Source organism: Chiloscyllium punctatum, chromosome 3 (genome assembly GCF_047496795.1).
Source record: "Chiloscyllium punctatum isolate Juve2018m chromosome 3, sChiPun1.3, whole genome shotgun sequence".
In the NCBI taxonomy this organism is placed as follows: Eukaryota; Metazoa; Chordata; class Chondrichthyes; order Orectolobiformes; family Hemiscylliidae; genus Chiloscyllium; species Chiloscyllium punctatum.
In genome coordinates this window covers 43,999,698-44,013,839 of record NC_092741.1, presented here as the reverse complement: position 1 = coordinate 44,013,839, position 14,142 = coordinate 43,999,698, and the positions used below count along the sequence as shown (strand labels likewise).

The window sequence follows — 14,142 nt, the reverse complement described above, 5'->3', positions numbered from 1 at the left end:
CACCCATCCATATTTCCCTTCTTGAACAGAGGAAAAATATTAGCTACTCACCAATCCTCTGGACCTCTTCAGTCATTAGCGAGGATACAAAGATCATGGCCAAGGCCCCAGCAATCTCCTCACTTGCCTCTCTCAGTAACCTGAGGTAGATATCACCGGGTCCTGGGGACTTATCCATTTAATGGTCTTCAAGAGACCTAATACCACTTGTTTTTTGATCGCCAAACATCCTAGCAGATTAGTATGCTCCACACAAATCTCAGTATCCTCCGTAGCCTTCGCCTGGGTGAATACCAATGCAATTACTCATTTAGGATATTATCCACATCCTCTGCCTCCAAGAACAAGTTCACTCCTTTACCTTTGAGTGGTCATACGTTCGCCCTAGTCACCCTCTTGTTTTTAATGTATCTATAGAATGCCTTGTACTTCTCTTTAACCCTACTTGCTCTCCTTGCTGCAGTGCTTTCCTTACATTCCTCATGGGCCCTGTCCAATTTTAGCTTCCTAAATCTTATATATGCTTTTTCCTCTTTTGACTAAATTCACAAGCTCCCTCATTATCCTAGGGCCCCCTACCTCGCCATCCTTATCCTTCCTCCGTACTGGAACATGCCTGTCTTGAACTCTTAGCAGGTCTCTAAATAATTCCCACGTGTCAAATATGGACTTGCCTGATAGTAGCTCCTTCCAATTAACACTCCCTAGCTCTTGCCAAATACTGATGTAATTTGCCTTCTCCCAGCTTAGTACCTTCCTGCAAGGTCCTGACTTATCCTGGTTTATAGCTATCTTAAAACTTAAGGAGTTTGCAAATTCTCTCCAAGTGAAACACCATCCTTCTTCTGAAATATACTGCCATTCAGTCAATGTCACTGGATCAAATTCCTGGAACATCTTCCCTAATAGCACTCTGCGCCCCTACACCAAATTATTTGAATTAGTTTAAGCAACTAACAACAACTTTTTCAAGGACAATTAGCAATGGGCTTTATCAGCAATGAAATCTCTCAAACAGAAAAACTCATCTGCCAAATGCAAGGAAAAGCAAATACATTTTAAAAAGGTCCTTCTTAATTTAACCTTTTCAGCACCTTCCTCAATTTGGTGAGGCTTGGTTTGCTTATTTCTGGTAACATTTCTATGAGGCTCTGAAGGGTAGCTTTCTATTTCACAAAGGTACATAAAAGGAAGTTAGTAACTGGAAGTAATTCAAAGCATAAACTTCATGATGTCATATTTTATGCTACCAATCAGTGTCCCATTTAAATACTGGATTAGAGTCCTCATATAGTTGCATGTTTGCCAGTACAAACTTGTATATTAAACCAGGGAAACAACTGATTTTCTTCATGCACGCTTTGCTTGGACCTCAAGAACGAAATGGACATTTATTGGTCTGACTGCAAACATGTTTTGATTTCATTCCTGTCAAAATTTACTCACTGCTTCATCGTCCTTCTCTTCATGTTCTGTTTCTTTGTCACTATCATCATCCTTCTCACTTTGGGAATCTTTGTTAGTTGTTTCTTCCTCGGATTCACTCCCTTTATCTGATAAATCATCATCTTCCTCCTCTCGGTGTGCTGGATCCTAAAGAGAAAATAAAAAATATGGTACTGCACCAAAATAATAACATTTACGCAAAATTTTCTGTCAATGCTTGAATAAAGTCTGCAGATCTGGAAATTGTAAAAATGAGAAAAGGAATTTCTGTTGATCTCAAAAATAAAATCTACTATTCCTCAATAAGAATGCGGTGACTAGTGGTATTTGGCAAGAATCAGCGCTAGGACCTCTGTTGTTTGTAATAGATATAAACAGTTTGGATGAAATGCAGGTGGCCTGATCTGCAGGTTTGCAGTCAACACATCTTAGTCATACAGCATAGAAACAGGCCCTTTGGCCCACCATGTCTGTGCCAACCAAGAAACACCAAACTACATTAATCCCATTTACCTGAACTTGCATTTTAAGTGCTCACCCAGATGCTTGAATGTTGCTAGAGTATTTGCCTCCACCACTCTCTCAAGGAACGCATTCCATATTTCTACCAATTTCTGGATGAAAATGTTTTTCCTCAGATCTTCTCTCAACCATTTGCCCCTCACTTTAAAATTGTGCCCTCTGATCTTAGATACTATCATCTATCATGGAAAGAGATTTACTTTATATATGCCTCTTATAATTTCATATCAGATCCCCCACCCTCAGTGCTCCATGGAAAATAAACACAGCCCTTCCAGTTGCCTCATAACTGAGATTTTTAATCCCAGGCAACATCCTGGCGAATCTCCTCTGCACCCTCTCCAGTGAAATCACATCCTTCAGATCAAATGGCAACCAGAACTGCACATAGCATTCTATAGTCTAAGCAATATTTTATAAAGTTGAAACAATACTTCCTTGTTCCTATATTCTACAATCCAGTTCAGGATGACAAGAATCCCATATGCCGTTTCCATCACCTGGTCTCCCTCTGCTAACACCTTCAGGGATCTATAGTCTTGCAAACCAAGGTCCCTTTCTTCCTCAGACTCCTTAGGGACCAAACATTCGTTCTGCATATCCTTCCCTAATTAAATCTCCCAAAATGTATCACCGTGCATTATCAGCATTAAACTCCACCTACCATTGCTCTGCCTAATTTACCAGCTGATCAATATCAGATTTGTAGCCTGAGGCCATCATCCTCAATCGCAACACCACAACCAATTTTTGCAAACTTAATTACACCATGCACATCCAAGTTGTTAAATATACATAAACTACAGGAATCCCAGCACTGATCCCTGTGGTACAACACTGGCCACAGGCTTCCAATCACAACCATCCACCATCACCATTTGCAAACCCATTTTGGATCCAGTTTGCCAACTTGCCTTGGACCCCATGGGCTCTTATCTTTTGGACCAGCCTTCCATATTGGATCTTGTCAAAGGCCTTACTACAGCCCATGCAAACGACATCATCTGCTCTACCCTCATCAATATATTTAGTCATCTTTTCAAAAAAACTCCATTAAATTAGATCTCCCTCTGACAATTCAACACTGACCACCCAAATCAATCCGTACCTTATTTATTATTGATTAATCCCATCCTTCAGAGCTTTGTCCAATAATTTCCCAACCACAAATATCAAACTAACTGGTCCAAAATTACGTGGCCTATCTCTGCTGCCTTTCTTCAATTAAGGAATCACAATAGTGAAGAAGGTTGTCAAAAGATCCAGCAGGAGATAGTCAGTTGGAAGACAGTGAAGAAATAATAGATGGCGTTTCATCTGGATGAGTGGTGTCATACAGCATGGAAACTGACTCAATTCCATGTTGACCAAGTTTCCTAAACTGAACCAGCCTGTATGTGGCCCATATTCCTCCACATCTTTTCTGTTCAAATATATCTAAATAAGACCATAAGACATAGGAGTGGAAGGCAGGCCATTCGGCCCATCGAGTCCACTCCGGCATTCAATCATGGCTGATGGGCATTTCAACTCCACTTACCCGCATTCTCCCCGTAGCCCTTAATTCCTTGTGACATCAAGAATTTATCAATCTCTGCCTTGAAGACATTTAGCATCCCGGCCTCCACTGCACTCTCCGGCAATGAATTCCACAGGCCCACCACTCTCTGGCTGAAGAAATGTCTCCGCATTTCTGTTCTAAATTTACCCCCTCTAATTCTAAGGCTGTGTCCACGGGTCCTAGTCTCCTCGCCTAACGGAAACAATTTCTTAGCGTCCACCCTTTCCAAGCCATGTATTGTCTTGTAAGTTTCTATTAGATCTCCCTTTAATCTTCTAAACTCCAATGAATACAATCCCAGGATCCTCAGCCGTTCCTCGTATGTTAGACCTACCATTCCAGGGATCATCCGTGTGAATCTCCGCTGGACACGTTCCAGTGCCAGTATGTCCTTCCTGAGGTGTGGGAACCAAAACTGGACACACTACTCCAAATGGGGCCTAACCAGAGCTTTATAAAGTCTCAGTAGCACAACAGTGCTTTTATATTCCAACCCTCTTGAGATAAGTGACAACATTGCATTCGCTTTCTTAATCACGGACTCAACCTGCATGTTTACCTTTAGAGAATCCTCGACTAGCACTCCCAGATCCCTTTGTACTTTGGCTTTACAAATTTTCTCACTGTTTAGAAAGTAGTCCATGCTTGTATTCTTTTTTCCCCAAAGTGCAAGACCTCGCATTTGCTCACAATGAATTCCATCAGCCATTTCCTGGACCACACTCCCAAACTGTCTAGATCCTTTTGTAGCCTCCCCACTTCCTCAGTACTACCTGTCTGTCCACCTAACTTTGTATCATCGGCAAACTTCGCTAGAATGCCCCCAGTCCCTTCTTCCAGATCATTAATATATAACGTGAACAGCTGCGGCCCCAATACTGAACCCTGCGGGACACTGCTCGTCACCGCTGCCTTCCGAAAAAGAACCTTTTATCCCAACTTTCTGCTTTCTGTCAGACAGCCAATCCTCAATTCATACCAGTAGCTCACCTCAAACACCATGGGCCCTGATCTTGCTCAGCAGCCTCCCATGTGGCACCTTATCAAAGGCCTTTTGGAAGTCTAGGTAGACCACATCCACTGGGTTTCCCTGGTCTAACCTACTTGTCACCTCTTCAAAGAATTCCAACAGGTCTGTCAGGCACGACCTCCCCTTACTAAATCCATGTTGACTTGTTCTAATCCAACCCTGCTCTTCCAAGGATTTAGAAATCTCATCCTTAATGATAGATTCTAGAATTTTACCAACAACCAAGGTTAGGCTAATTGGCCTATAATTTTCCATCTTTTGTCTTGATCCTTTCTTGAACAAGGGGGTTACAACAGCGATCTTCCAATCCGGGACTTTCCCTGACTCCAGTGACTTTTGAAAGATCTCAACCAACGCCTCCGCTATTTTCTCAGCCACCTCCCTCAGAACTCTAGGATGTAGCCCATTGGGGCCAGGAGATTGATTAATTTTAAGACCTTTTAGCTTTTCTAGCACTTTCTCTTTTGTAATGGCAACCATACTCAACTCAGCCCCCTGACTCCCTTTAATTGTTGGGATATTACTCATGTCTTCCACTGTGAAGACTGACGCAAAGTACTTAAGTTCTCCTGCTATTTCCTTATCTCCCATCACTAGGCTTCCAGCATTAGTTTGAAGTGGCCCAATGTCTACTTTTGCCTGTCGTTTGTATCTTATGTATTGAAAGAAACTTTTACTATCATTTCTAATATTACTGGCTCGCCTACCTTCATATTTGATCCTCTCCTTCCTTATTTCTCTCTTTGTTATCCTCTGTTTGTTTTTGTAGCCTTCCCAATCTTCTGATTTCCCAGTGCTCTTGGCCACTTTATAGGATCTCTCTTTTTCTTTAATACATTTCCTGACTTCGTCAGCCATGGCTGTCTAATCCCTCCCCGGATAATCTTTCTTTTCTTGGGGATGAACCTCTGTAGTGTCCTCAATTATACCCACAAACTCCTGCCATTTTTGCTCTACTGTCTTCCCCACTAGGCTCTGCTTCCAGTCTATTTTCGTCAGTTCCTCTGTCATGCCCTCATAATTACCTTTATTTAACTGTAACACCATTACATCCGATTTTGCCTTCTCTCTTTCAAACTGCAGACTGAACTCTACCATATTATGATCGCTGCTTCCTAAGTGTTCCCTTACTTTAAGATTTTTTATAAAGTCTGGTTCATTACATAGCACTAGGTCCAGAATAGCCTGCTCCCTTGTGGGCTCCATGACAAGCTGTTCCAAAAGGCCATCCTGTAAGCATTCCATGAATTCCCTTTCTTTGGATCTACTGGCAACATTATTTACCCAGTCCACCTGCATACTGAAGTCTCCCATAATCACCGTGACCTTGCCTTTCTGACATGCCTTCTCTATTTCCCAGTACATGTTGCGCCCCTGGTCCTGACCACTGTTAGGAGGTCTGTACATAACTCCCATTATGGTTTTTTTTGCCTTTGTGGTTCAATTCCACCCACACAGACTCTACATCATCTGACCCTATGTCATTCAATGCCATAGATTTAATTTTGTTCTTAACTAAGAAGGCAACCCCGCCCCGCTCTGCCCACCTCTCTGTCTTTTCTATAAGTTGAAAATCCTTGGATGTTGAACTGCCAGTCCTGACCCCCCTGTAACCACGTCTCTGTGATGCCTACCACGTCATAGATCATTGTGAATGATTGTGCCATTAGTTCATCTGCTTTGTTACGAATGCTACGAGCATTCAAGTAAAGTGCCTTCATCCTAACTTTCTTATCATTAGAGATATTGGAAGTCATTAGATGTCCTAAGTTATCCTTCCTTTTTACTGCATTCCCAGTCTGCCTCAAGTTTAAATCCGCCTGCACATGCTATCCTGCTGCTTATCTTTCCATTTAACTCCATACTCCCTGTCGCTTTCACTTTACCTTCCCCCCAACTCAGAAGTTTAAAGTCCAACGGACCACACTATTTATCCTCTTCGTCAGAACATTGGTACCTGATTGGTTCAGGTGGAGACCGCCCCAACGGTACAGATCACCCCCCCCCCCCCCCCCCGGTTCCAAAACTGATGCCAATGCCCCATGAAGTGGAATCCCTCTTTCCCACACCAATCCCTTAGCCACATGCTTACTTCCCTAATTTTCTTATCCCTATGCCAATTGGCACATGGCTCGGGCAGTAATCCGGAGATTATGACCCTTGAGGACCTTTACTTCAATTTCCTTCCTAGTGCTTGATAATCCCCAAACAGTTCCTCCACCCTAGCTTTGCCTATGTTGTTAGTCCCAACGTGGACCACAACAAGTGGATCCTCCCCTTCCCGCTCCAATATCCTTTCAAGCCGGTCGGAGATGTCCCGCACCCTGGCACCGGGCAGGCAACACACCATGCAAGACTCCCGATCCGGCTTGCAAAGGATACTATCTGTCCCCCTAATTATAGAATCCCCTATAACCGCGACTTGTCTATTAACTCCCCCCTCTTGAATGGCCTTCTGCACCATGGCGCCTTGGTCAGTTGGCTCATCCTGTCCAGAGCCCTTTTCCTCATCCGAACAGGGAGCAAGAATCTCATACCTGTTGGACAAGGTCAAGGGCTGAGGCTCCTGCACTCCTGAACTCAGGTTCCCCCTACCTGCCTCACCATTTCCAATGCCCCTCCCCCAAGTCCCTCCTCCCTACCTTTTATCTTAGCCTGCTAGACACACTTTCCTCATTCCTGAAGAAGGGCTCATACCCGAAACGTCGATTCCCCTGCTCCTTGGATGCTGCCTGACATGCTGCGCTTTTCCAGCAACACATTTTCAGCTCACTTACAGTCACATTCTGATGTCCCTGATCACTAACTGAATGTAAATTACTTAATCTCCCAGGTGTGACTGCCTCCTGAAACAAAGTGTCCAGGTAACTCTCCCCCTCCCGGATGTGCCGCAGTGTTTGAAGCTCAGATTCCAGATCATCAACTCTGAGCCGGAGTTCTTCCAGAAATCAACACTTGCTGCAGATGTGGTCACTGCCATTCACAATGGGATCAGCCAGCTCTCACATCATACAGCTACAGCACATCACCTGACCAGCCATCTCTGCTTAGTTAATTAATTTACTACTTTGTATAAATTTGAGTTAAAATACTTTGATACCTCTGCTATAGTCTTTTTCTAAAAACCAATTAATAGATAAACAAAAAAAGTAAATTTTTAACCAGTCACCGATAAAGAAATAGAAAATACTTACGTTAACAAACCAGAGTCCTTATTAAATGTTGCAATTGTAGCCACCTCTATCCCCTAAACCCCCCCCCCACCCCACCACTTTCCCCACCGCTTGTTACATATACGTATATTCTGTGTGAAAAGGTTGCCACTCGGGTCTCATTTAAATTGTTCCCCGCTCACCTTAAACCTATGCCCTCTGTTTTGAACATCCCCACCCTCTCGAAAAGACCTTGGCTATTCACCTGTTCTATGCCCCTTTTGATTTTATAAACATCTAGAAAAGTCACCCCTCAGCCTCCTGAGCTAGAGGGAAAAACGTCCAGCCTTTCCAGCCTCTACTTAGAATTCTTCTTAAAATTCTCAATAACATCCTTGTAAATCTTTTTGCACACTTTATGGTTAAGTAACGTTCTTCCTATAGCAGGGTATGCAATAACTGCATGCAGTACTTCAAATGTGGCCTCACCAATGTCCAAACTTCTGTACACAATATTCTGACTGGAGACAAGCATTCAACATGCCTTCTTCACAAGTCCATCTACCTGTGATGCCATGTCCACTACGTGGACCCCCCCAGGTCTCTCTGTTCGACAACACTCCCAGGAAGTACAATTAACTGTATAAAACATCTGCCAGTTTGTCTTATCAAAATGCAATACCTCGTATTTATCTAAATTAAACTCCATTCAAATGCAAGAGGGAAGTATTCAGTAAATGGCAGGACCCAGGGTCATTGATATACATTTACATCTTGGGATGTAAATTAATAGCTCCCTGATAGTGGTAACACAAGAGACTACGGTAATAAAGACGGCATGCTTGCCTTCATCGGTTGGACCATTGAGTATAAAAGTTAGCACGTCATGTATAAGACTTTGGTCAGATTGCATTTGGAATATTGTGTGTAGTTCTACTTTAGGAAAAATGTAGAGGGTGAGAAAGAGGTTATCTAGATGTTGTCTGGATTGTAAATGTATTAGTTATAAGGAGAAGGTGAACAAACGGATAGTCTCAAATGCTCTAGCGTAAACAGAGGGGCAAACAAAGAATTATAAAAGATTATGAGACGCATGGATAAGGCGGATAGTCAGAGTCTCCATCCCAGGGTGGCTACGTCCAATACTAGGGGATACAAATTTAAGGTGAGAGGAGGAAAGTTCAAAGTATATGTGGACAAGTTTTTTCTACAATGAGGGAGGTGGGTCTCTGGAACGTGCTGCCTGGGGAGGCAGTCAAGCAGAAATGCTAGCAGCGTTTGAGAGGCATTTAGACAGACACATGAACAGGCAGGAAATAGAGGGATATGGACCATGTGCAGCCAGATGGGATCAGTTTTGTTCTGCACAGACACGGTAGGCTGAAGATCATGCTCCTCTGCTGCATTGTTCTACGTAATGCCCAATAAAACAAACATTCAGAACATTTTACTCTTTCCTTTTCTCCAGTATGTACATAATGTATCTATAACATACAACATACTTTGGTCTTCAATCTTAAATAATACTATCCAACTTCCTTTCTTAACTTTTTATACATACTTTCCACATGATAAAATTCCAATGAAATGCTAAAAATCCAGTTATGTCTATTTAGATAATTCCCTTTCAAGACATGCCAATTGCTTTGACGTGACATCAACAGCACAAATGAGAAAATAGCACTCATTTGGTCATTTGAGAACTGTGCCAGCATTTATCAGAGTAAATAGAAGAATGTTCATATTTACTTCAAAAATCCTTTTAAAAAATGCAGAATATGAAGAAAGTCTGCAACACATCTAGCTTGTTCCAGCCAACCCTTACTAATACTTCCTTAGACGAAAGATCCAGATGATACATTTCATGTTAGGTTTGCCCACTTGCAAGAGGAGAAAAGTCAAGTCCATTCATTTGTATTTTTCTAAAACTATGTAGGAGAAAAGAACTGGTAAAGTCTACCTATTAGTAAACACAACAGAAAGAATAGATATGAAAGCCCATTATGTTTCTTCCTGAAATGGCTCCAGTCTGATCACTAGAGTGCAAACAAGTCCAATGTATTTCTAAAAACTAATTCAAACAGAGATGTAATATCACAGTCACAATTTTCAAAATTGCTTTACTCAACTTTCAATGATCAACATATATTACTGAGTGAAGGTAACAGGAATATTCGGATTTCAAAGGGTGGAAGCTTCATGAAGGATGAAAGTCAACTGCAACCAAATAAATACTCAATCTTATTGAAAAGTTAGTTTGCATGATGAACCAACCTTCAGTCGTTTCTAAACTGCATAAAGAAACATCAAACAGTGCAATGCTGCCACCTAGAGGATTGATCTAATTAATCTCTACTTTGTTAAACAGATTATCAATCTTAAAGCAACTGGTTTCAATACTGGAGAGTAACCTGTACAAGTACATATGGTGCTCTTGTGGCACAGCAGTACTGTCCCTACCCCTAGACTGAGGGGGCCTGGTTCAAACCTCCAACTGCACCAGAGGTGTGTAAGAACATCTCTGAACATTACGGTTTTTGTAGCAGTGGTAGAGTCCCTACCCTTGAGTCAGAAGGATGGATTCAAGTCCTATCTGTTCCAGAGGTGTGTTGTGGTGCAGAGGCAAGAGTCTCCACACCTAGAATGAGGGGCCCATGTTCAAATCCCACCTGCTCCAGACAAGTGAAATAACATCTCTGAACAGGCTGATTAGAAAAATGTTAAAGTTAGAAATTACTCTCTTGGAGTTAGCAACAGCTATTTCCCAGCAACCCTCAGTTTAGATCATTAGCTTTTAAAATTTTTACTGTGACATCATGTAGGTCATAAACAGGTTTACAATCTATACCGTCAATTTATTTTGATTACAGTAAACAAGCTTAAGGCACTTAATGGTTTGGTAGGATGCATCAGTAAATTTTAGACACAGGGACCATTATTTATGTGAAAGGGCAGTAAAGCCTAAACTCAAGAGGCATTGCTGCTACAGGGTGGTCAGAATCAAGTGACCCCTGCTAAAAAATCACATTTACCCCATTGTTGCCTACTTTCACAGTACTTTTGAAAACATCTAAAACAGGTTCCAGTGACACAGGCATTCATAACAAATCACTGAATGTGAAGTCATCTCACGTGGAAACTATAGGGCTTCTTACCACTGCATATTCTCAATTAAAAATATTCAGCATTAAGATTGAGAATTTAAAAACAGTATCAATGTTCACTATAATTTCCAAATGCCAGCTTCTTGCACCATTCCCTTTAAAAATAATAGTCACGCATTTTAAACAGGCCTCACTAAATCAGCTTTCTTTTGTTATACGCAGCATATTCTCAGTTGCTACAGATCTGAGCAACTTGGAGGAAATGTTTAAGAATTGCCAAAAAGTTCCAATTCATTCAGAATCAGAATCTTACAGTGCAAAATCCACAACCTGAGGTTAGGCAGAAACAATGCTGATTTTGTTCCAGTGAACAGTGTGTTGCGGTCACTCAAATTCAAAGTGCCTTGACAAAAACTCAGCTCAGTAGTTCACGAGTTCATTGCCAGTATATCAAACAGGCAGAATTCAACTATTCAAAAATCAAACACTGCATAAACTAAAGCAAGTGTCCAAAAGATCTTCATGGAGCAAGGTCCACCAAAACAGTTACAACCTATGCTTCCATTAACATGCGTGCACCTTAAACTGCTAATACCAAAAGATCTGTTTTAACATTTTTAATTTGTCTACCATTGAACTGACAGCACATAAAGCAACTCTTTCAAAACCTCCAGGCTCTCAAAAATCAAACAACCCACATCAGTAAATAAGAACTGGGACACAGTTGCCCAAACTTTGAGGGCCCCATTGACAAGGACTTATAGACAACAATTCCAACACTTATTGTAAAGGTGTTAACTAATCATTCACAGACTTGTTCAGGATAATTAACCCCAAGTAACACTCTAGAGGTATTATATTACATCACTGGTACTAAAATTATATAGTCCACTATTCAATCATGCTGCAGAAATACCTTGACTCTGTTTTAGAGAAGCACAATTCTACATATAACATGTATAGAACATTGAACAATACAGCGCAGAACAGGCCCTTCCGCCCTCAATGTTGCACCAACCCATGAACTATTCTCAGCTCATCCCCCTACACTATCCCATCATCATCCATGTGCTTATCCAAGGATTGTTTAAATGTCCCTAATGTGGCTAAGTTAACTATGTTGGCAGGTAGGACATTCCACGCCCTTACCGCTGAGGAAAGAACATGCCTCTGACAACTGTCTTAAATCTATCACCCCTCAATTTGTAATTATGCCCCCTCGTACAAGCTGACATCATTATCCTAGGAAAAACACTTTCACTGTTTACCCCCACCTAATCCGCTGATCGTCTTGTACATCTCTATCCAATCCCCTCTTAGCCTTCTTCTTTCCAATGAGAACAGACACATGTCTCTCAGCCTTTCCTCGTAAGACCTTCCCTCCAGACCAGGCAACATCCTGGTAAATCTCCTCTACTCCTTTTCTAATGCTTCCACATCCTTCCCAAAATATGCAACCAGAACTGTACACAATATTCCAAGTGCGGCCGCACCAGTGTTTTGTATAGTTGCAACATGATATTGCAGCTCCGGAACTCAATCCCTCTACCAACAAAACCTAACACACTGTATGCCTTCTTAACAGCACTATCAACCTGAGTGGCAACTTTCAGGGATCTATGCATATGGACTCCAAGATCCCTCTGCACATCCACACTACCAAGAGTCTTTCCATTGACCCAGTGCTCTGCCTTCCTGTTATTCTTCCCAAAGTACATCACCTCACATTTAGCTGCATTGAATTCCATTTGCCACCTCTCAGCCCAATTCTGCAGTTTATCCAAGTCCCCTGCAACATTCTTCCAAACTGTTCACTACTCCATCTACTTTAGTGTCATCTGCAAATTTACTAATCCATCCACCTATGCCTGCGTCTAAGTCATTTATAAAAATGACAAACAGCTGTGGTCCCAAAACAGATCCTTATGGCACATCACTAGTAACCGGACTCCAGGCTGAATATTTTCCATCAACCTCCACTTGCTGTCTTCTTTCAGAAAGCCAGTTTCGAATCCAAACTGCTAAATCACCATCAATTTCATGCCTCAGCATTTTCTGCACCAGCCTACCATGTGGACCCTTATCAAAGGCTTTAGTGAAGTCCACGCACACCACATCAACTGCCCTACCCTCATCTACATGCTTAGTCACCTTCTCAAAAAACCCAATGAGATTTGTGAGACACGACCTGCCCTTGACGAAACCATGTTGACTATCTGAACTCAAACTGTCGCTTGCTAGATGATTATAAACCCTCTCTCTTATAATCATTTCCAAAACCTTTCCTATAACAGAAGTAAGGCTCACTGGTCTGTAATTACCCAGATCATCTCAACTGCCCTTCTTGAACAAGGGCACAACATTTGCAATCCTCCAGTCCTCTGGTACTAAACCTTTAGATAATGACAACTCAAAAATCAAAGCCAAAGGCTCCACTATCTCCTCCCTAGCTTCCCAGAGAATCCTTGAATAAATCCCATCTGGCCCAGGGGACTTGTCTACTTTCACTCCTCCTAGAATTGATAACACCTCTTTGTAACTAACCTCAATCCTTTCTAGTCCAATATCTCATATCTCATTCTTCTCCTCTAAAATATTCTCCTTTTCCTGAGTGAAGACCGATGAGGAATGTTGATTTAGCATCTCTCTGATCCCACTTCTGTCTTTAACTGGCCCTACTCATCCTTTTATTACTCACATACCGATAGAAAGTTTTAGGGTTCTCCTTTATTCTATTTGCTCAAGATGCTCGTGTCTTCTCTTTGCTCTTCTTAACTTTCTCTTTAAATCCTTCCTAGCTGATCTGTAACCCTCTATTGCCTCATCTGAACAGTCTTGTCTCATCAACACGTAAGCCTCCTTCTTCTTCTTCTTAACAAGAGATGTAAATTCTGTAGTAAATCACGGCTCCCTTACCTTATCACTTCCTCCCTGCCGGACAGGGACATACCTATCAAGGACATGCAATATCGGTTCCTTAAACCAGCTCCATATTTCCATTGTCAGCATTCCCTGCATTTTGCTATCCCATTCTATGCATCCTAATTCTTGCCTAATCGCATTATAATTGCCCTTGCCCCATTGATAACTCTTGACCTGTGGCATGTATCTATCCTTTTCCATCGCTCAACTAAACCTAACTGAATTATGGTCACACTCTCCAAAGTGTTCACCTACAACTAAATCAAACACGTGGCCTGATTCATTACCAAGCACCAGATTCAGTCTGGCCTCCCCTCGTCGGTCCTTCAGCATACTGTGTCAGGAAACCCTCCTGTACACATTGGACAAAAACTAATCCGTCTGGTGCAATAGAGTCATAGCATT

The 14,142-nt window shown here is 41.9% G+C and overlaps 1 protein-coding gene across 1 annotated transcript in view; it reads right to left on the bottom strand.

Annotated features, from left to right (window-relative positions):
- sec63 (SEC63 homolog, protein translocation regulator) overlaps positions 1-14,142 on the bottom strand; it is a 114,832-nt gene that overhangs the window by 13,913 nt on the left and 86,777 nt on the right. Inside the window, exon 17 of the mRNA XM_072552479.1 lies at positions 1,447-1,593. Within this exon, the coding sequence (XP_072408580.1) occupies positions 1,447-1,593 (147 nt within the window). The remainder of the gene's footprint in view (positions 1-1,446; positions 1,594-14,142) is intronic.